The sequence below is a fragment of the Pygocentrus nattereri genome, chromosome 5, assembly GCF_015220715.1.
Source record: "Pygocentrus nattereri isolate fPygNat1 chromosome 5, fPygNat1.pri, whole genome shotgun sequence".
Taxonomy (NCBI): Eukaryota; Metazoa; Chordata; class Actinopteri; order Characiformes; family Serrasalmidae; genus Pygocentrus; species Pygocentrus nattereri.
The window spans coordinates 518550-541448 of record NC_051215.1 but is presented as its reverse complement, the minus strand read 5'-3'; the positions used below and the strand labels follow the sequence as shown (position 1 = coordinate 541448).

Genomic DNA, 22899 nt, shown 5'->3' with positions numbered 1-22899 from the left:
GTCTAACGAGAGAACTCGGTCTAAACTCGGTCTAAACTCGGTCTAAACTTGGTCTAAACTCGGTCTAAACTCAGTCTACACTCGGTCTAAACTTGGTCTAAACTCGGTCTAAACTCAGTCTACACTCGGTCTAAACTCGGTCTAAACTCAGTCTACACTCGGTCTAAACTCGGTCTACACTCGGTCTAAACTTGGTCTAAACTCGGTCTAAACTCGGTCTAAACTTGGTCTAAACTCGGTCTAAACTCAGTCTACACTCGGTCTAAACTTGGTCTAAACTCGGTCTAAACTCAGTCTACACTCGGTCTAAACTCAGTCTACACTCGGTCTAAACTTGGTCTAAACTCGGTCTAAACTCAGTCTACACTCGGTCTAAACTCAGTCTAAACTCGGTCTAAACTCTGTCTAAATTTGGTCTAAACTCGGTCTAAACTCGGTCTAAACTCGGTCTAAACTCGGTCTAAACTCGGTCTAAACTCGGTGAAGGAGCGTCTTCTGAGGATGAATCATCTACTGTCACCACATCTTCATCAGTGATGTTGATTCTGAGGTCATCTGAGGCCGAAACATCGAGCCGGACCTCCTTTTAGAGTCTGTACATGACGTTCATGCGTAAAGACGTACGACGTGGTGTGAAAAACTCGACGCCTCTGATTTTTAAATGATGATTTCAGGCTTTACAGGCGACTCTCAGCAGCAGCTCAGCATATTTTAGCCTGTTTAGATCCTCCTCACTCAGCGGCGAAGCTTCTTTCATGAGGTTTTAACAAAGAATATGATGTAGTGCAGCTTTAAATTATGAATAAATTGAAATGTGTTTTAACACCATTCGCGACATTAACTCGTGAATTTAGTGAGCCAGGTTATCCTCACAGGGCTTCACGCTGAGGAGGTATGGGGCAGAACGATTTAGGGAGAAGTTCGAATTCAGATTTTTTTGACTAATATACACAATGTCCAGAAACGCTGCCGACTTCTCTGGGCTCGAGCTCTTCTGAAACAGACTGATCCTCAGTGGAAGTGTATTATCATTATTAAGTATTATTAAGTGTATTATCATCTGATGACTCCACTTTTCAGATTGTTTGTGGAAATGATGGACATCATATTTTCTGGGCCAAAGAAGAAAAATACCATGCACATTGTTACCAGCATAAAGTTCTAAATCCTGCATGTCTCATGGTGGGGTTCAATAAGCAATTCACACCCTGTCCCGACCTTTTCACTCTCTGGGGTTGTATATATTTGTAGTCTTTTATATGCAGTTTGTGTGTCCAGACTGTGCTTTTAATATGTGGTGACAGTGTGAGGGAAGACTGACTGGGGGACGGAGACAACTAAGAACTTGGGCTGGAGTTCTGGGCAGCTTCTGTCTGTAGCTAGAAGGCCAGACCTCCTGTAACTGAGGTAGGACTATCATGGGACTGAGGAAACGGGGTGGCGGTGGGGATTGTCAGAACCTTGTCATTGGAGATGGAAGGTGAGGATGTGAATCTATAGGACGTTAGATTGGAAGGAGGAGGGGTTACAGGCATGCTCCTCTCCCAAACTTACTCCATGACTCCATTTGTTGTGCAGGGGTGTGAAGAGCTGAAGAGACACACCCACACATCATACGCTGTTCAGTGTTTTTTCTCAGAGTCATTAGATGAGCAGAATTTGGATTTAGTCGCCCCCAAACAGGCTGAACGTCAGTGACTGTACTTTCTCTGTGTGTGTCTGTGACGGCAGCTGCAGGCGATGGTGCTGGAGCTCAGAGCCGGGTTTTCTCGAGCTTTACTGGAACTGAATCAGATCCAGCTCGGAGACACGGAGCTGCAGACTCAGCTGGAGGAGACGCGCCACGGCTGCAACAAGCGCGCACTGCACCTCGAAACACTGGTGCTGTCACTCAGGGTGAGAACACACACACGTTTGTCTTGCTACACATATGAGGACGTCCATAGGTTTCTATTGATTTTTGTGTCACTTCCTGCTCTCTTAGCTTTCAAATAAAAAAGTAATTGTGGTGAAAACAACACCTGTTCAAATGAGGATCAGCAAGATATGAATTTTATATAGTCCTTTCATAGTGAGGACATGGGGTCCTCACAAGTATAGCACTACAAGAACACATACAGATGAGCTATCGGCTCTGACTTTACATCTACAAGGTGGACCGACAAGGTAGGAATGTCTAATAGAGTGGACAGTGAGTGGACACAGTTTAACAACTCCAGCAGCACTGCTGTGTCTGATCCACTCGCACCAGCACAACACACACTAACACACCACCACCACGTCAGTGTCACTGCAGTGCTGAGACTGACCCACCACCCAAACAGTACCTGCTCTGTGAGGGTCCATGGGGGTCCTGACCACTGAAGAACAGGGTAACAGAGTATCAGAGAAACAGATGGACTACAGTCTGTAACTGTAGAACTACAGAGAGCAGCTATACAGTAAGTGGAGCTGAGAAAGTGGACAGTGAGCGTAGAAATGAGGATAATGCTATGGCTAATCAGTGTGTGTGTGTGTGTGTGTGTGTGTGTGTGTGTAGGAGGAACTGGAGGAGGTGCGCTGTCAGATTCGACGGTTCTGCGGTGATCAGATTAAACCAGAACAAACGAGCAGCAGCGCAGAGACAGAGAACGACAGGCAAGACTTTCACTTCACTGCTGTCAGTAACGGAACGCTGCACTGTTTCATTAGAACCTTCATTAATATGTCTATACAATGTTTTGCTGTCAGAACAAAATCTCAAGAACGGAGACTTTACCGGAGGGGAAATCGCTTAACTGTGAATGGAGGTTAAAGGTTCTACTGGTCCATTGGTAACAGCGTTTCGCCACACTGTAAATGGCCCGTATGTAAATGGACCCTATACGTAAATGGACTGTATATGTAAATGGACTGTATATGTAAATGGACCCTATACGTAAATGGACTGTATATGTAAATGGACTGTATATGTAAATGGACCCTATACGTAAATGGACTGTATATGTAAATGGCCTGTATGTAAATGGACCCTATACGTAAATGGACTGTATATGTAAATGGACCCTATACGTAAATGGACTGTATATGTAAATGGACTGTATATGTAAATGGACCCTATACGTAAATGGACTGTATATGTAAATGGACTGTATATGTAAATGGACACTATACGTAAATGGACTGTATATGTAAATGGCCTGTATGTAAATGGACCCTATACGTAAATGGACTGTATATGTAAATGGACCCTATACGTAAATGGACTGTATATGTAAATGGACTGTATATGTAAATGGACCCTATACGTAAATGGACTGTATATGTAAATGGACTGTATATGTAAATGGACCCTATACGTAAATGGACTGTATATGTAAATGGCCTGTATGTAAATGGACCCTATACGTAAATGGACTGTATATGTAAATGGACCCTATACGTAAATGGACTGTATATGTAAATGGACTGTATATGTAAATGGACCCTATACGTAAATGGACTGTATATGTAAATGGCCTGTATGTAAATGGACCCTATACGTAAATGGACTGTATATGTAAATGGACCCTATACGTAAATGGACTGTATATGTAAATGGACTGTATACGTAAATGGACTGTATGTAAATGGACTGTATGTAAATGGACTGTATATGTAAATGGACTGTATACATAAATGGACTGTATATGTAAATGGACTGTATATGTAAATGGACTGTATATATAAATGGACTGTATATGTAAATGGACTGTATGTAAATGGACCCTATACGTAAATGGACTGTATATGTAAATGGACCCTATACGTAAATGGACTGTATATGTAAATGGACTGTATATGTAAATGGACTGTATACGTAAATGGACTGTATGTAAATGGACTGTATATGTAAATGGACTGTATGTAAATGGACTGTATATGTAAATGGACTGTATATGTAAATGGACTGTATGTAAATGGACTGTATATGTAAATGGACTGTATATGTAAATGGACTGTATGTAAATGGACTGTATACATAAATGGACTGTATATGTAAATGGACTGTATATGTAAATGGACTGTATATATAAATGGACTGTATATGTAAATGGACTGTATGTAAATGGACTGTATACGTAAATGGACTGTATATGTAAATGGACTGTATGTAAATGGACTGTATATGTAAATGGACTGTATATGTAAATGGACTGTATGTAAATGGACTGTATACGTAAATGGACTGTATGTAAATGGACTGTATATGTAAATGGACTGTATGTAAATGGACTGTATATGTAAATGGACTGTATATGTAAATGGACTGTATGTAAATGGACTGTATATGTAAGTGGACTGTAGATGTAAATGGACTGTATATGTAAATGGACTGTATACGTAAATGGACTGTATGTAAATGGACTGTATGTAAATGGACTGTATATGTAAATGGACTGAATGCTCTTTCAGATTTTGTGAATTGACAGAAACGGAGATGTGAGGTTTTGCTCTGACAGCAGTGACGTGTAATGATATGTAAATCTTTGGTAATGGGTTCCAGTTTATGAGCTGCAGTCTGAGCAGCTCAGAGACTTTCTGATCTGAACGCTTTCATTTAGCTTCTCAGACGAGTGTAAACAGTAAGGTTGATGCATTCGTATGAATTTGTTTCTAAACCAAGTTTGTACGAGTTGCGTTGGTCTGGCGCTGCACTTACAGTAAACTGGCTGAAACCTCGGGCATCATTTACAACACATGATGACGTTTATCACAGTGTTTAAACACCAATAAATCAGCCAATTATTGCAGAAAATAATCAGCAGAGTCATCCATAATGAAAAGAGCTGCACCTCAACCAGCTACAGCAGTCAAATCCTGCTTTTACTCACTGTGATAAACGGTGATAAACTGTGATAAACGGTGATAAACTGTGATAAACAGTGATAAACAGTGATACACGGTGATAAATGGTGATAAATGGTGATAAATTGTGATAAGTGGTGATAAGTGGTGATAAGTGGTGATATGATGCCTTGAAAATGTCTATCTGTTACTGTACGATGACAGTTTACACTGTATGGATTCTGACTTCATGTCTCACTGGTTAGTAATGGTGATGATGAGGATGATGGTGATGATGATGATGGTGATGATGATGATGATGATGATGTGTGTGTGTGTCCAGTGCTGCAGGCTCTAGCGGTGGGGTGAAGGACGCTGGCAGTAGCGTTAATGGCAGTAGTGACACAAATGCGGGTGTTGTGGCCCCGCCCCTTCGCCCAGTGTGTGGAGCCCTCCTACTGCACTGCTATCTGCAGGGCTTGTGGGCGGGGCATAGCTCAGGTGAGCTTTAATGTTCGGCACAAGCACAGCACAGCTACGAGGTTCCGGTCAGCAGGTGTGTAAAGTGGAGCTGTCGGTGTTTCAGGTAGAGACGCTCAGGTGACGGCAGAGCGACTGCAGAGCTGCTCACTGCAAGGTACACAAAACTCAGCACCTCACACACATAATCTATCATAATCTATCATATTTTATAATCTATCATAATCTATCATATTTTATCATCTATCATAATCTATCATATTTTATAAACTATCATAATCTATCATATTTTATAATATATCATAATCTATCATACTTTATAATCTATCATAATCTATTTTAATCTATCATAATCTGTTATAATATATCATAATCTATCATAATATATCATATTTTATAATCTATCATAATCTATTATAATATATCATAATCTAATGTCACTCACAGAGGAGTTCAGACTAACGCTCTCATGGGCCGACTGACCCTGTATGGCACGCTGACGTCTAAAAATACTATTAAAAAAGTGAAACTAAATTGTCTTAAACAGTCAGGCTGAGTGGTTTGTGGTTATTGGTATTTATTGGTTTATTGGTGAGACCTGTGTGAGACCTGTGTGAGATCTGTGTGAGACCTGTGTGAGACCTGTGTGAGACCTGTGTGAGATCTGTGTGAGACCTGTGTGAGATCTGTGTAAGACCTGTGTGAGACCTGTGTGAGACCTGTGTGAGATCTGTGTGAGACCTGTGTGAGATCTGTGTAAGACCTGTGTGAGACCTGTGTGAGATCTGTGTGAGACCTGTGTGAGATCTGTGTGAGATCTGTGTGAGACCTGTGTGAGACCTGTGTGAGACCTGTGTGAGATCTGTGTGAGACCTGTGTGAGATCTGTGTGAGACCTGTGTGAGACCTGTGTGAGACCTGTGTGAGATCTGTGTTAATGGTTCATACGGTATCGTTCTGTGTGAGACCTGTGTGAGATCTGTGTGAGATCTGTGTGAGACCTGTGTGAGATCTGTGTGAGATCTGTGTGAGACCTGTGTGAGATCTGTGTGAAACCTGTGTGAGACCTGTGTGAGACCTGTGTGAGATCTGTGTGAGACCTGTGTGAGACCTGTGTGAGATCTGTGTTAATGGTACATACGGTATCATTCTGTGTGAGATCTGTGTGAGATCTGTGTGAGACCTGTGTGAGATCTGTGTGAGATCTGTGTTAATGGTACATACGGTATCATTCTGTGTGAGATCTGTGTGAGATCTGTGTGAGACCTGTGTGAGACCTGTGTGAGATCTGTGTGAGATCTGTGTTAATGGTACATACGGTATCATTCTGTGTGAGACCTGTGTGAGACCTGTGTGAGATCTGTGTGAGATCTGTGTTAATGGTACATACGGTATCATTCTGTGTGAGATCTGTGTGAGATCTGTGTGAGACCTGTGTGAGACCTGTGTGAGATCTGTGTTAATGGTACATACGGTATCATTCTGTGTGAGACCTGTGTGAGACCTGTGTGAGATCTGTGTGAGACCTGTGTGAGACCTGTGTGAGATCTGTGTGAGACCTGTGTGAGACCTGTGTGAGATCTGTGTTAATGGTACATACGGTATCATTCTGTGTGAGACCTGTGTGAGACCTGTGTGAGATCTGTGTGAGACCTGTGTGAGACCTGTGTGAGACCTGTGTGAGATCTGTGTGAGACCTGTGTGAGACCTGTGTGAGATCTGTGTTAATGGTACATACGGTATCATTCTGTGTGAGATCTGTGTGAGACCTGTGTGAGACCTGTGTGAGACCTGTGTGAGATCTGTGTTAATGGTACATACGGTATCATTCTGTGTGAGATCTGTGTGAGACCTGTGTGAGACCTGTGTGAGTCCTGTGTGAGACCTGTGTGAGATCTGTGTTAATGGTACATACGGTATCGTTCTGTGTGAGACCTGTGTGAGACCTGTGTGAGATCTGTGTGAGACCTGTGTGAGACCTGTGTGAGATCTGTGTGAGATCTGTGTGAGACCTGTGTGAGATCTGTGTTAATGGTACATACGGTATCATTCTGTGTGAGATCTGTGTGAGATCTGTGTGAGACCTGTGTGAGTCCTGTGTGAGACCTGTGTGAGATCTGTGTTAATGGTACATACGGTATCATTCTGTGTGAGACCTGTGTGAGACCTGTGTGAGATCTGTGTGAGACCTGTGTGAGACCTGTGTGAGATCTGTGTGAGATCTGTGTGAGACCTGTGTGAGATCTGTGTTAATGGTACATACGGTATCATTCTGTGTGAGATCTGTGTGAGATCTGTGTGAGACCTGTGTGAGACCTGTGTGAGACCTGTGTGAGATCTGTGTGAGATCTGTGTTAATGGTACATACGGTATCATTCTGTGTGAGATCTGTGTGAGACCTGTGTGAGATCTGTGTGAGACCTGTGTGAGTCCTGTGTGAGACCTGTGTGAGACCTGTGTTAATGGTACATACGGTATCGTTCTGTGTGAGACCTGTGTGAGATCTGTGTGAGATCTGTGTGAGATCTGTGTGAGATCTGTGTTAATGGTACATACGGTATCATTCTGTGTGAGATCTGTGTGAGATCTGTGTGAGACCTGTGTGAGACCTGTGTGAGACCTGTGTGAGATCTGTGTGAGATCTGTGTTAATGGTACATACGGTATCGTTCTGTGTGAGACCTGTGTGAGTCCTGTGTGAGATCTGTGTGAGACCTGTGTGAGTCCTGTGTGAGACCTGTGTGAGACCTGTGTTAATGGTACATACGGTATCGTTCTGTGTGAGACCTGTGTGAGATGATTTGCCTGTCGGTGTCTCTCAGGCAGGAGGCAGCGTGTCGCCGTGTCGCTGCTGCGGTCAGAGTGGGACTACGTGTCCAGTCTTGGTCAGTTATACGACAAATACAAAACTCCATCTGCAGCAGCTGGCAGCTCAGAGCTACAGTAAGACCACCACACGCTCTTCAGATCACCATCTCCGTCATCACCATCACCATCATCATTAATTCATTTTACAGAATCTCTACGCTCGTAAAATGACACTTCTTCAAGGGTTCTTTAGTATAGAACCATGAACACTTTCATGAACATTTTCATAAGTGGTTTGACGTTCTTTTCCGTGAAAAACACTAAACATTCAAACTCAAATGAAAACAACTGTAAGACACTGAAGCAGCGGCTGTTACAGAGCACAGCGTTAATCCCGAGTCTCGAGAAGAAACTAAAGGCACAAAGAAGTTCCCTGGGTTTTAGAACCACAGGGCGGAGGAGGGGCTCACCTGCCTGCTCCTTTACTCCTCCCACTTTTATTCATTTCTGCATAATTTCAAGTCCGTTAATTCACGTTCCTATTGGCTTCCAGCGTCTTAATGAACGTACTAATCGGATCGTGTCCAGCTCCGTTTGGAGAGACCAGTTTTCCAAACTGTTAGCGCAACTAAAGCCCCCTTATTTCCAGCAACCCCCTAATCTTCCACCTGACAGAACCGCCCGACAGCCGCACTGGCAGAGACTTACACAGCGCTCAGCCACTGGGTACCCGAGAGTTCATTCTGGTTCGTACAGAGAACCTCCACAGATGTGTTGGAGAATGTGTTGTATGTGGTTCTATACAGCACCAAAAAGGGTTCTGCTATTGTCACATATATAATTAATATATAATATTAATACCTTTTATTTCATGACTGCATCATCTCAGGGAGCTTTACAGAAAACAAAACAACATTGATACAAAAAACTCTAAACACGTCTAAAGAGAAAAGTCCACGTATGTTTCTGCTCTTGCTCTGATGTCAAGCATGTTTAACAGCAGAACCTTTTTTAGCTGTTATCTAGAACCATATTGTTCATTTTCCACGTTTCTCCATTTTTCATTTTTGACATAATCTGGAAAAGGTAGTTACACTTTATGTTGTGTAGAACGTCATGAATTATAGACCAGAAACGGTAAATTACTTGGGAAAAAAATTCTCCATTTCCTTTCATTCAAAATGAAGAACGACCTCCGTCTCCTGTGAAGTGACCTTTCTCGGAGGTTTTGTAGGGTTAGGGTTAGGGATAGGGATAGGGTTAGGGATAGGGTTAGGGATAGGGTTAGGGGTAGGGTTAGGGATAGGGTTAGGGGTAGGGATAGGGTTAGGGATAGGGTTAGGGATAAGGTTAGGGATAGGGATAGGGTTAGGATTAGGGTTAGGGATAGGGATAGGGTTAGGGATAGGGTTAGGGATAAGGTTAGGGTTAGGGATAGGGTTAAGGATAGGGTTAGGGATAGGGTTAGGGTTAGGGATAGGGTTAGGGTTAGGGATAGGGTTAGGGATAGGGATAGGGTTAGGGATAGGGTTAGGGATAGGGTTAGGGATAGGGTTAGGGTTAGGGATAGGGTTAGGGTTAGGGATAGGGATAGGGTTAGGGTTAGGGATAGGGTTAGGGATAGGGATAGGGTTAGGGATAGGGATAGGGTTAGGGATAGGGTTAGGGATAGGGTTAGGGTTAGGGTTAGGGATAGGGTTAGGGATAGGGTTAGGGTCAGTGATAGGGTTAGGGATAGGGTTAGGGATAGGGTTAGGGATAGGGATAGGGTTAGGGTTAGGGATAGGGTTAGGGATAGGGTTAGGGATAGGGATAGGGTTAGGGTTAGGGTTAGGGATAGGGTTAGGGATAGGGTTAGGGATAGGGTTAGGGTTAGGATTAGCAGTGATAAACAGCACATTCTCCATCAATCTGAAGGAGCATTTGAGCATACAGGTGGTTCTTGTTCTATGCAGAACCACTGTCTTTACCCAAGAACCCTTGAAGAACCGTGTTTTTAAAGTGTGTTTGTGCTGGAGCTCCAAATGCAGTGTGTCTGTTTTATGTCAGGAAGGCATTTTCGAGGCATGTGGATCAGATGCTGCAGCGTCACCTGCTGTTCAGGAACCTTCTGGAGGAGCGTCTGGCGCTGGACCAGAGGAGCTGGGCTGTGGGAGACGCGTTTCTCAAACTGACCGGGCCGGAGAACGTACGTCCAACACTGTTTACTGAGAATAAAGAACATTTAAGTAGTGCTAATGAGTAAATACTGTACGCCCAAACGTCCGTGTCCACCTGCTGGTCCAGCGTTCCCTCTGACATGAAGGTGTTATTAGTGAGTCTGTGCTGCAGTAACAGCCTCTACTCTTCTGGAAGGCTCTATATGTTGAACATTGCTGTGAGGATTTGACTGAGCATTAGTGAGGTCAGGTACTGATGTTGGATGGTCAGTTCTGGGTCACTCCATATCACCCCATAGGTACTGGATGGAGCTCCATCACTCCAGAGAACACAGTTCCACTGCTCCACAGCCCAGTGCTGGTGGGCTTTATACCCCTCTAGCCCACGCCCAACGGCTGGCTCTAACCTTTCAAGGGCCCTAAGACCGTTTTTTTGGAGGCACCATCTAGTTGAAAATTAAAACCTGGATTAATCACAGTCTGAGTGTGTAGACCTGGATTAATCCCAGTCTGAGTGTGTAAACCTGGATTAATCACAGTCTGAGTGTGTAGACCTGGATTAATCACAGTCTGAGTATGTAAACCTGGATTAATCCCAGTCTGAGTGTGTAGACCTGGATTAATCACAGTCTGAGTGTGTAGACCTGGATTAATCACAGTCTGAGTATCTAAACCTGGATTAATCACAGCCTGAGTATGTAAACCTGGATTAATCACAGTCTGAGTGTGTAAATCTGGATTAATCACAGTCTGAGTGTCTAAACCTGGATTAATCACAGTCTGAGTATCTAAACCTGGATTAATCACAGTCTGAGTATCTAAACCTGGATTAATCACAGTCTGAGTGTGTAGACCTGGATTAATCACAGTCTGAGTGTGTAAACCTGGATTAATCACAGTCTGAGTATCTAAACCTGGATTAATCACAGTCTGAGTATCTAAACCTGGATTAATCACAGCCTGAGTGTCTAAACCTGGATTAATCACAGTCTGAGTATGTAAACCTGGATTAATCACAGTCTGAGTGTGTAGACCTGGATTAATTACAGTATGAGTGTGTAAACCTGGATTAATCACAGTCTGAGTGTGTAAACCTGGATTAATCACAGTCTGAGTATCTAAACCTGGATTAATCACAGTCTGAGTATCTAAACCTGGATTAATCACAGTCTGAATGTGTAAATCTGGATTAATCACAGTCTGAGTGTCTAAACCTGGATTAATCAGTCTGATTGTGTAAACCTGGATTAATCACAGTCTGAGTATGTAAATCTGGATTAATCACAGTCTGATTGTGTAAACCTGGATTAATCACAGTCTGAGTATGTAAATCTGGATTAATCACAGTCTGAGTGTGTAGACCTGGATTAATCACAGTCTGAGTATCTAAACCTGGATTATAATCACAGTCTGAGTGTGTAGGCCTGGATTAATCACAGTCTGAGTATCTAAACCTGGATTATAATCACAGTCTGAGTGTCTAAACCTGATTAATCACAGTCTGAGTATCTAAACCTGGATTATAATCACAGTCTGAGTGTGTAGACCTGGATGAATCACAGTCTCAGTGTGTAGACCTGGATAAATCACAGTCTGAGTGTGTAGACCTGGATTAATCACAGTCTGAGTATCTAAACCTGGATTATAATCACAGTCTGAGTGTCTAAACTTGGATTAATCACAGTCTGAGTGTGTAGACCTGGATTAATCTCAGTCTGAGTGTGTAAACCTGGATTAATCACAGTCTGAGTGTGTAGAGCTGGATTAATCACAGTCTGCGTGTGTAGACCTGGATTAATCAGTCTGATTGTGTAAACCTGGATTAATCACAGTCTGAGTATGTAAATCTGGATTAATCACAGTCTGATTGTGTAAACCTGGATTAATCACAGTCTGAGTATGTAAATCTGGATTAATCACAGTCTGAGTGTCTAAACCTGGATTAATCACAGTCTGAGTGTGTAAATCTGGATTAATCACAGTCTGAGTGTCTAAACCTGGATTAATCAGTCTGATTGTGTAAACCTGGATTAATCACAGTCTGAGTATGTAAATCTGGATTAATCACAGTCTGATTGTGTAAACCTGGATTAATCACAGTCTGAGTATGTAAATCTGGATTAATCACAGTCTGAATGTGTAGACCTGGATTAATCACAGTCTGAGTATCTAAACCTGGATTATAATCACAGTCTGAGTGTGTAGACCTGGATTAATCACAGTCTGAGTATCTAAACCTGGATTATAATCACAGTCTGAGTGTCTAAACCTGGATTAATCACAGTCTGAGTGTGTAGACCTGGATTAATCACAGTCTGAGTATCTAAACCTGGATTATAATCACAGTCTGAGTGTGTAGACCTGGATTAATCACAGTCTGAGTGTGTAGACCTGGATTAATCACAGTCTGAGTATCTAAACCTGGATTATAATCACAGTCTGAGTGTGTAGACCTGGATTAATCACAGTCTGAGTGTCTAAACCTGGATTAATCACAGTCTGAGTGTGTAGACCTGGATTAATCACAGTCTGAGTGTGTAAACCTGGATTAATCACAGTCTGAGTCTGTAGACCTGGATTAATCACAGTCTGAGTGTCTAAACCTGGATTAATACAGTCTGAGTGTGTAAACCTGGATTATAATCACAGTCTGAGTGTCTAAACCTGGATTAATCACAGTCTGAGTGTGTAAACCTGGATTAATCACAGTCTGAGTATCTAAACCTGGATTATAATCACAGTCTGAGTGTGTAGACCTGGATTAATCACAGTCTGAGTGTGTAGACCTGGATTAATCACAGTCTGAGTATCTAAACCTGGATTATAATCACAGTCTGAGTGTGTAGACCTGGATTAATCACAGTCTGAGTGTCTAAACCTGGATTAATCACAGTCTGAGTGTGTAGACCTGGATTAATCACAGTCTGAGTGTGTAAACCTGGATTAATCACAGTCTGAGTGTGTAGACCTGGATTAATCACAGTCTGTGTCTAAACCTGGATTAATACAGTCTGAGTGTGTAAACCTGGATTATAATCACAGTCTGAGTGTGTAGACCTGGATTAATCACAGTCTGAGTGTGTAGACCTGGATTAATCACAGTCTGAGTGTCTAAACCTGGATTAATACAGTCTGAGTGTGTAAACCTGGATTATAATCACAGTCTGAGTGTGTAGACCTGGATTAATCACAGTCTGAGTGTGTAGACCTGGATTAATCACAGTCTGAGTGTGTAGACCTGGTGTTAGTATGATTGTGTGTTAAACACTACAGTTTATTGTAATCAGGTTACTGTACTGTAGAGTAGATGTTATGCTAAACTGTGTAGGTTATCTGAGACGCTGCACTAAAGGTCTTATTTCCTTTTCTTACTGTCCTCATGCTGTTCTTTACCACCGCACATGTTTCTATAACTCTGTGTGTGTGTGTGTGTGTGTGTGTGTGTGTGTGTGTGTTTCTCTGCAGTCAGCATTCTGTGACGCATATCTTGGCTACATGGCCGTCCTGGCAACCATCCTGACCACAGAGTTCAGCAGAGAACAGCCGGACAAGCTGCAACACACACAGGCAGGAGATCATTCACACACACGGCAAAGATCACCTGCACTCAGGGCCGGACGGCAGCAGGTGTAGCGCTGCACTGAGACGGGCTCTCAGTTTCAGATCTGATCTGGGGCGTCAAGTCAGAGTCGGGTGTAAACGCCATTTGCTTGTTAGCCTCGTAGCCCCAGTGCTAAAGAGAAGAATCGCTGCTTGTTTTGGATGATCAGCCACATTTGGGCCGGGACAGGAAACTTATGCTGATTTGTCACCAATCAGATTCATTCAGAGAGATCCAGAGTGTTTGGTGTGAAACGGTTCAGACGTCTTTACAGTGGTGGTGATGGGAACCAGGCGTCTCCATGACTACAACACAGATATAGACACTTTATTTACCATCCAGAACCTCCAGAGAACCTACACGAGTCTCCTGAGTTCAAATGGAATGTTGATGATGGAAAACAGTGGAAAATCTGGAATAATGAGTTTTCTTTGGGGACTATTTTGCAGCACAGCGCCCTGCATGTCTCCCTCCACCATGAATGGAGTTGAAGTTCTCTAAACTCTCATAAAACAGCATCTCAGTCATCAGGCAGTGAATTCAGAACCAGTTCATGTAGGAACTTTCTGTAGGAGCTTTTAGAGGGACGTCTGGTTCCCATCACCACCACTGTGAGGAGCTTTTAGAGGGGGACGTCTGGTTCCCATCACCACCACTGTGAGGAGCTTTTAGAGGGGGACGTCTGGTTCCCATCACCACCACTGTGAGCTCGGTCAGTTTATCTAGAACACAGCGTTTCACACCAAACCGCTCAGAACCGCTGTAATTAGATCTGAACCGGTTAATTATGCAGAAACTTGTAATCTTGTTGATGATTCGCTGTCTGTGATGGCTGCTCTGTGATGTTATGCTACTAGGAGGAGGAGAGAGAGAGCGTCAGACTGCTGTCACTGCTGTTAGCACCTGTGTCACGCTTACACACCTACCTGAACACCATACAGGTCAGTATGAAACGTCCACACCTGCAGAATGACCTGAACGTCCATCTCCACAGTGGGGGTCACGCACATTTTCTGTCTCAGTTCCTGCTGAGCTGCTCGGGCAGTGGACACGCTGACTGGCGCTCGCTGCAGGAGAGTGAACAGGTGCTGCGGGACCTCTGCACACGCTGTCACGTGACCCTGGAGAGGGCGGGGCAATGGGCAGACGGGGTGGGGCCAGCAAACAGGTGAGCCTTTTTATTTTAACCCTAAAAGAAGCTGCTGTCCAGCAGGACCCTCAGCAGTCTGTCACGCTGATACAGCAGCAGCGCCATCGTCACACGTCTAAACCTTCCTGCAGCTTCCTGTGGGTCTGAAGTTCCTCCAGCGGAACAGCTTCACTCTGTTTGGAATCACCCTTAAGGTGTCCACTCAGCTGTGAGGGTGATTGGAGTGCACTCTGCAGCTGTGAGGGTGATCGGAGTGCACTCTGCAGCTGTGAGGGTGGTCGGAGTGCACTCTGCAGCTGTGAGGGTGGTCGGAGTGCACTCTGCAGCTGTGAGGGTGATCGGAGTGCACTCTGCAGCTGTGAGGGTGGTCGGAGTGCACTCTGCAGCTGTGAGGGTGGTCGGAGTGCACTCTGCAGCTGTGAGGGTGATCGGAGTGCACTCTGCAGCTGTGAGGGTGATTGGAGTGCACTCTGCAGCTGTGAGGGTGATCGGAGTGCACTCTGCAGCTGTGAGGGTGGTCGGAGTGCACTCTGCAGCTGTGAGGGTGGTCGGAGTGCACTCTGCAGCTGTGAGGCTGGTCGGAGTGCACTCTGCAGCTGTGAGGGTGGTCGGAGTGCACTCTGCAGCTGTGAGGGTGGTCGGAGTGCACTCTGCAGCTGTGAGGGTGGTCGGAGTGCACTCTGCAGCTGTGAGGGTGATCGGAGTGCACTCTGCAGCTGTGAGGGTGGTCGGAGTGCACTCTGCAGCTGTGAGGGTGGTCGGAGTGCACTCTGCAGCTGTGAGGGTGATCGGAGTGCACTCTGCAGCTGTGAGGGTGGTCGGAGTGCACTCTGCAGCTGTGAGGGTGGTCGGAGTGCACTCTGCAGCTGTGAGGGTGATCGGAGTGCACTCTGCAGCTGTGAGGGTGATCGGAGTGCACTCTGCAGCTGTGAGGGTGGTCGGAGTGCACTCTGCAGCTGTGAGGGTGATCGGAGTGCACTCTGCAGCTGTGAGGGTGGTCGGAGTGCACTCTGCAGCTGTGAGGGTGGTCGGAGTGCACTCTGCAGCTGTGAGGGTGATCGGAGTGCACCGTAGAAAAATCTAATACGAGTGCTGGAAATTTATAACTGACCAATTAACTTCACGTAAACCGTGAGTGAAGTGCTATAAACGGGCAAAAGCTTCCATAATATAACTAAAGACGTGAGATTCAGACCCCACGGAGTACACTCACCGTAGTACCGCACACTACTACACACTACCACACACTACCGAACGCTACTACACACTACTGCACAATCATAAAAGGGTTCATGGTTTTATAGAGAACCATTTTCTTCACTGAAGAACCCTTGAGGAACCGTCCTTTTAAGTGTGTATGTTTAACTAAAAATAGAATCAGAAATTTTATTGTTTTTTAAAAAAATTATTCCGTTTTGAATTTGATTCCAGCAACGTGTTCCAAAAAAGTTGGGACGGGGCCACAATGTTTACCACCGGGCTCATCACCTGTTCTTTAACAGCACTCTGTGTGTTTGGGAACCGATGAGACGCCGCTGTAGATTAGAAAGAATCACCCTTAATCACCTTTAATCACCTCTCAGATCATTAGGAACTGGTCAGTCAGTCCTGTTGCAGGTGAAGACTCAACATGGAGAAGCAGCGTTTAGATACTGCGCTGCTCTTAAATTGATCCAGTGGTCAGAGAGCGTTAGCAGAGCCGACACTGGACACTTTAGACCAGCCTGAAACTGATCCTGTGCAAATCACTGCAAATGACTGTAGTGTATGAACGCTGCTGTATAAACTTGCCTTAAAATGTCTAAATACCCTCTTCAGTATAGTACAGTACACTATAGTATAGTACAGTCTAGTATAGCACAGTATAGTACAGTGAAGTATAGTATAGTACAGTATAGCCTGTATAGAAAAATTCATCTGTAGTTTTGTTTAATGTACTGGAAACCTAAACCCATGAATGAGCAGGAAGACTAAGCCTAAACTGTTTATAACTACATGCATAACGAACTCGGCTGATCGACTGAGCATCGTAAAACTGCACGGAGTCTGTTTGACCTGAATTCTCCTCCCACATGCAGGCGGTTTATTTCAGTGTGTTTATTTGCAGCCTCGGTGGCAGATTCTGTGCCAGGAGCCCCGGCTGTGCCCGCTCCGCCTTCACCAAATACCGCGCCAAGCCCAGAGCGGGCACTGCCGACTACGCCAGCTCCAGATCAGACGCTGCCGACCGCTATGCGCCCATCGGTGTGCCCAGCAACGGACATCAGAGAGAGCGCTGCCAGCTCGCTGTGCCACAGCCTCTCCTGCCCCCCACTGGCATTTTACGGTACTGCAGTCAAGCTTCAAGAAAGAGCTTCACTGTGGAGGAATTCCACACTTTTACTGAGCCAGTGGCGTCAAACCCCGTCCTGGAGATCAGAGTGTTCCCTCTCATGGTTCTCTGAATACAACTCAGGCCTTTGTGATCAGTCAGTGTGAAACTCTTCTTTGCTGTTGTCATGGTGCACAGGTCACAGGTCACGTCATTTTATATATATTGCATAATATATGTAAAATATATTTACATATATCACCTCTCTGCACAGCTGCTCTGCACAGCTGCTCTGCAAGGCCGCACCATCAGCGGGATGCTAAATGTACTAACAACAACAGGCTTTATTGAAACCGAACAGCACCATGATGTTAAGAGCATTAATCTACCATGCGTTTGCTTTATGGCATGTAATGCCCTCGTGGGATGGAGCGGTATCAGAACGTTCCGGAAGGGCTCTAAAAAGCCGCTCCACCCAGACACCTGCGCCCTCCAGGACTGTAGTTTGATGCTCCAGTAGTTCGATACTTGAATGCTGATCATCTTTCATCTGGTCTCTCTCCTCAGTAACACTCGTGAAAGAGTGTGTGAGCAGCTGCCTGTTGCCGGTTGGTTGCAGAGCTGCAGCTGGGACTGCCGGGCCGGGGAGTGCCACGCCGTGCCCCTCTGTGTGCCCGCTGCGCGGCGACCCCAGCAGCTGCTTCTGAACCCAGGAGCTCAGGCAGTGGTGGGAAACCTCCAGAACCTGAAGTCCCCAGCTGGGCTCGTGGAGCGGCTCTGCGGATCTCCGGGGCCGGACGGCCGCGTGTGCCGCTCGGACCTTTACTCTCTGCCGCAGCGGATCGACGACGGAGACACAGATGCCGACCTGGGGGACGCCTCCGTCTTTGACTACTCGTCTGTGACAACCTGCAGCCCCGACGACACGCTGGGGATGAGGGGGGGAGGTGAGAGCCGCGATGATGAGGATGATGAAGAGGACAGCGAGATTCCCGTCCTCCTAAAACCGTCTTACACGCACGGACACTCTGCCGGGTCGACGGCAAACCCTCAGAGGGAGGGCAGCGTGTGCACGCGGTGGCAGATCCCCCGAGGGGCTCCTCTTCCTCCGGAAGTGGGCGCAGAGGGATCGGGAGCAGGAAGCCACACGAAAACTCTGCGCAGGATTCCCGCTGGTGCCTTCCGCCCGATCTGGGATGCCCCCTACAGACAGGTCTGTGACTGCACAGCTTAAAGCAACAGTTTAGGTTCTTTTGCACAATTTACCCCCCTTTGCTTTGTAGTCTCAGCACTGGGGCTCTGAGGCAAATGCAGGTAATGAAACACATAATAAAACCTTAAACTCCACCAATTTAAAACCACGGTTCTTCAAAGGGTCCTCAGCAAAGACAATGCTTCTATTTAGAACCATGAGTTCTACATAGAACAATTTACATGGTGAAATGGTTCTATACAGCACCAAAAGAGTTCTGCTATTTTCACACGCTTGACAACATAATAACAGAAGAAAGTTCTTGGGTGCTATAGAGAAACCTTTTCAGAACGGTTCTATATAGAAACATCTGTAACACATTCTGAAGAACCCTTTCAAAATGCAAAGAACCATTTAATCATGAAAATGGTTCTTTGAATGTTCTCAGTTCCTTATAGAACCATTTTCTTTATAAAGAACCCTTGAAGAACCATGTTTTTAAGAGTGTAAAGAGTTTACGGTTACAGCCACAAACCTAAATGAAATAATAAAGAAGTGATCTGGTCAGCGGAGGTCCTGTGAGTGGTCCTGTGAGTGGTCCTGTGAGTGGTCTTCTGGTGGCCTCCTTCCGTTGATTGATGGGTTAGAGGGTCTATCAACGGCAGTAGTTTCTGATCAGATACCCGGTGAGTGAAGCAGAGTGTGTCTGTACTGAATACTCTGTCAGCTCAGTGTGGATGGAGAACCTTTAACAGCCTGTGTTTGGTTCTGCAGGCAGACGCGGCTCCTGCTAAGGAGAACACGGTGTCCTTCAGCACAACCAACCAGATAATCAACCCACAACCACAAGCAGAGCCGTCCAGGTAAGAGAGACGAGCAGCAAACGGGTGCGACTTCAGCCTCAGCGTCTCCTGCGTCCATCTGTCTGTCTGTCAGGGGGTTATTTGTCTTCTCAGTGATTATTTTATCCAAATGTGGCCTAAACCTGGAAATATTTCATCACCGGTTCACTTCAGCACCAAACTTCCTGGAGAAAATTTACTAGTGTTTATTTTGAGCAGATTGAACTTTGAATGTGACCCAATAAAATGATCATCTTATTTTCCATAAATCATTAAAATATTCCTTCCAAGTTCATTTTAATCAAATTAAATCAGCAGTGCTGGAGCAGCCCCACCTCTGACACCACTGATGCCTGTTTTAAACAGAGCCTCAGGCTTTGTTCTCTCTCTCTCAGAGGCTAAGAGACAAATATCCATATTAGTCAGATCCTGTAGGGGGCGCACCTTAAAATACCCGAACACACTAATTAGAAACGCTGTCTGGATTCTTCAGTGCACTTTAGACGAATCTCCAACTTACCTTTTTCATCCAAAGTTTTGGAGAAGGTTGTCAGCCAGTTACAGACACATCTGGAATCACACATGCTCACATTTTTCGGTCCGGATACTGAACATTTCATAGAACCTGCTCTAGTTCAGATGGTTAATGATCTTTTATTGGCAGCTGATTCTGCTTATTTTATTATATTTGAACGCAGCCTTCGATTCTATCAACCGTGCTGTTCTTGTGCAGTGCATGCAGGCTGGAGGGATGTTGGGAATTATAGGTTCAGTTCCTGTTTGACTGTAACCTTGGTTGGGCATTTCAGGTGACACTTTAGGTGTCCCCCAAGGATCAGTATTGGGTCCCATCCTATTCCTCACTGATATGCTTCGCCTGGGAAAGATCTTTCAGAATGTAATATTTCTTTTCATTATTTTAGAAGACTTAGTTAGATGTTGAGAAATTTTCTGCAGTGGAGTCAAATTAAATATGAGGTTATTGTTGTAGGCCCGATTTTTAAGGCTTAATCTTGGGATTATGTTCAAGCAGAGACTCTCTGTGATGTTGAGAAGCTGAATTATGCGGCGAGGTCTCCGTAGCGCCCTCTCGGCTGGACTTCCTAATGAGAGTAAACAGATCGCAGTGCGTTCAGAATCGCACTGCATTTATTTTAACCAAGACCTGCAAATGTTCTCACATCTTTCCAGCTTCAGAATATCTCCACTGGTTACCTTCAGAGAGGGAACTCATGTTAAAATTTCCCTTTCGGTTTCTGAACGTTTACATGCCCAAGCTTCCATGTCGTCGCAGTACCTTTTACTTCCCAAGATCTGTGCCACAGCTTCAGCTCTGGATCCTCAAATCTGCTGGTAGTTCCGTGTTTGAAGTTCTGGCCCGTGGGCAACCGAGTTTTTACTGTATCGCGTCCACGATTATTAAACGATCTCCTGCGTCTCCAAGATCTTCTGGATCTTTTTCCCTTCTGAGGAATCTTCAGACCTTTCTTTTTAGACGTGTCTTAAGAAATTTTAAAATTCTTTAAGAAGAATCTTAGAGTTTTTTTTTTTTACATTTTCAGTAAAGCTGTGTTTTATTTTGGATTCTCTGGCTAACAGACGTCTGTTCCCTGACGTGTTTCAGGTCTGTGTACAGAGCTGTGTGCAGCAGTCCTGTTGGGGCTCCGGATGGACTCTGGAATGAGAGCGAGGACAGCGAGGGGCCCTGCAGCAACGTCTGAGACACGTTTCAGCCAAACTGCTGGGCAGCACGAGAGCCACTCGAACCCTGGGAAAAATCTCTGCCTGCAGCATCTTCATCAGCTTCCTCCACCTGCCTTATTCACCCAGCACCACCTCACAGCTTCAGGAACACCGTGGAGAAGTCCCGCGCTGTGAGGGACGCTGGCCTGGACTCCAAACATCTGCCCAATACAACAACAGCACAGTTCGGACCTCTTTACATATCAGGGGGGCGTTTTTATACATCGTTCGAAACGAGACGGCACAATACGGCCATTCCCTCTGATCCTGAAACCTTCACGCCTTTTATCTCTGCATGTTCTAGTTTGTTGCTGAAGGTTCTGGAGCTCATGCCGCCCTTGACTCACGGTTCTCGTCCGTCATACGGTTCTCTGCTTGGGCAGGCGTGTTTTAGTGAATCAGGGTTACTAGTTATCAGCTGGTAACTCACTGTTCATTACCACGTTATAATAGAGCGTTTATAAATGTGACTAATTGGGTCACAATCATTAATAAGCAGTTACAACGCCTAAACAAGAAGCTAACAGTTGACTTCCTAATAGTGAAGCCCCAATCATCTACACTGTTAAACCTTTTATTACTGTGTTATAACTGTGGCATTTATGACCTACGCTTATAAAAGGATTATAAATGGCTAAAAATTAGTTTATTAATGGTTAATTAGGTCATAAGCACTGGAAAATCCTTAATTAGCAACTAATCAGATACTGTTGCCCTTCTTATTAATGTGTTATAGCTGCTTATGGATGACTTTAAGGCATTGATGATTAGTAATAATCATTAATAGGCAAATTTAATAATAATTTTGTATGATAGTCTTCCTGTAAAGCGCTACATGCTGTTCTTGTGTTAACATCGGTTGTTATCATGGAACCTGCTTTCCTTCAGCTGTAAACTATGGTGTGATATTTCAGGCTGGATTCATTTCAGGTTTGGACCCGATTTCTTTTTTGTTCTTTGTATGGATTCATTCTTTTTCCTCGACGTTGTACCAGTGTGGAGACGGAAAGCCCTGCTGGCTGAATCGCCATTCGTTTTGCCTCAGAAACATTTCAGAAATTAAAAATCACCTTTTTTTGTTTTGTAACCATAAAAGCACAAAAATTACAAACAAGGAGAATATTTTACTGAGCCATAAACTGAAGAACTCAAACACTTCCACGGCTTTTCTGTCTTTTGTTTGTTGGGGGTGGGGTTGGGCTGGGCTGGGGGGGTTACTCTCCTCCCTCACAGACCCAATACCAACGGTGGGCATGAGCTCGGTGCCCTCGCCACAAAAACGTCTGCCTTTGCTGCAGATTTAGCGCATTATGGGTTTAAGACCTGCACCAGACAGAACGCTGATCATGTGACCCAGAACCTCAGACTCCATCACTAGAAAGTTCTAACGTGCATAAAAAAAACACAAACAATGAGATCTTAATGTTCTGTACAAAATAAGACTGGCTGCTTTATTAATGAGTCCCATGGAGAACAATACAGCCTCACTCGCTCGCTCACACACACGCAGGGCCTGGGATAAACGGGACATCAGCCTCGGCTGCGGGAGCAATCAGGACACGAGTGGGTACGCAGACAGGATGTGACATCATTAGCGGACCCCCTGAGGGCCCAGTAAGGCCGGTGGGCAGTCTTGCTTTTAGGGTTCAGAGGCCTAGAAAAGGCGCCAGAGCAGAAAGGGGGCGTCCATCTCCAGCTGCTCCACGTCGTTTAGAACTGCAGAGGCTGGTTCAGTCCGGCTGTGTCCCAAACGCCAGCTGTGGCCCCTAAACGCATGCACTGGGCAGACTTGAGGAGAGCATAACATGC

General features: G+C 44.9%; 1 protein-coding gene across 1 annotated transcript in view; it reads left to right on the top strand.

Annotated features, from left to right (window-relative positions):
• LOC108411061 (rho guanine nucleotide exchange factor 33) overlaps positions 1–22245 on the top strand; it is a 23826-nt gene extending 1581 nt beyond the window's left edge. Inside the window, exons 3-15 of the mRNA XM_037538631.1 lie at positions 1732–1896; positions 2540–2637; positions 5150–5307; positions 5393–5443; positions 8107–8227; positions 10142–10280; positions 13717–13818; positions 14710–14793; positions 14875–15020; positions 17110–17328; positions 17881–18526; positions 19280–19368; positions 20972–22245. Coding sequence (XP_037394528.1) covers positions 1732–1896; positions 2540–2637; positions 5150–5307; positions 5393–5443; positions 8107–8227; positions 10142–10280; positions 13717–13818; positions 14710–14793; positions 14875–15020; positions 17110–17328; positions 17881–18526; positions 19280–19368; positions 20972–21068 — 2115 coding nt within the window. The 3' untranslated portion in view covers positions 21069–22245. The remainder of the gene's footprint in view (positions 1–1731; positions 1897–2539; positions 2638–5149; positions 5308–5392; positions 5444–8106; positions 8228–10141; positions 10281–13716; positions 13819–14709; positions 14794–14874; positions 15021–17109; positions 17329–17880; positions 18527–19279; positions 19369–20971) is intronic.
• Positions 22246–22899: the final 654 nt, after the last annotated feature.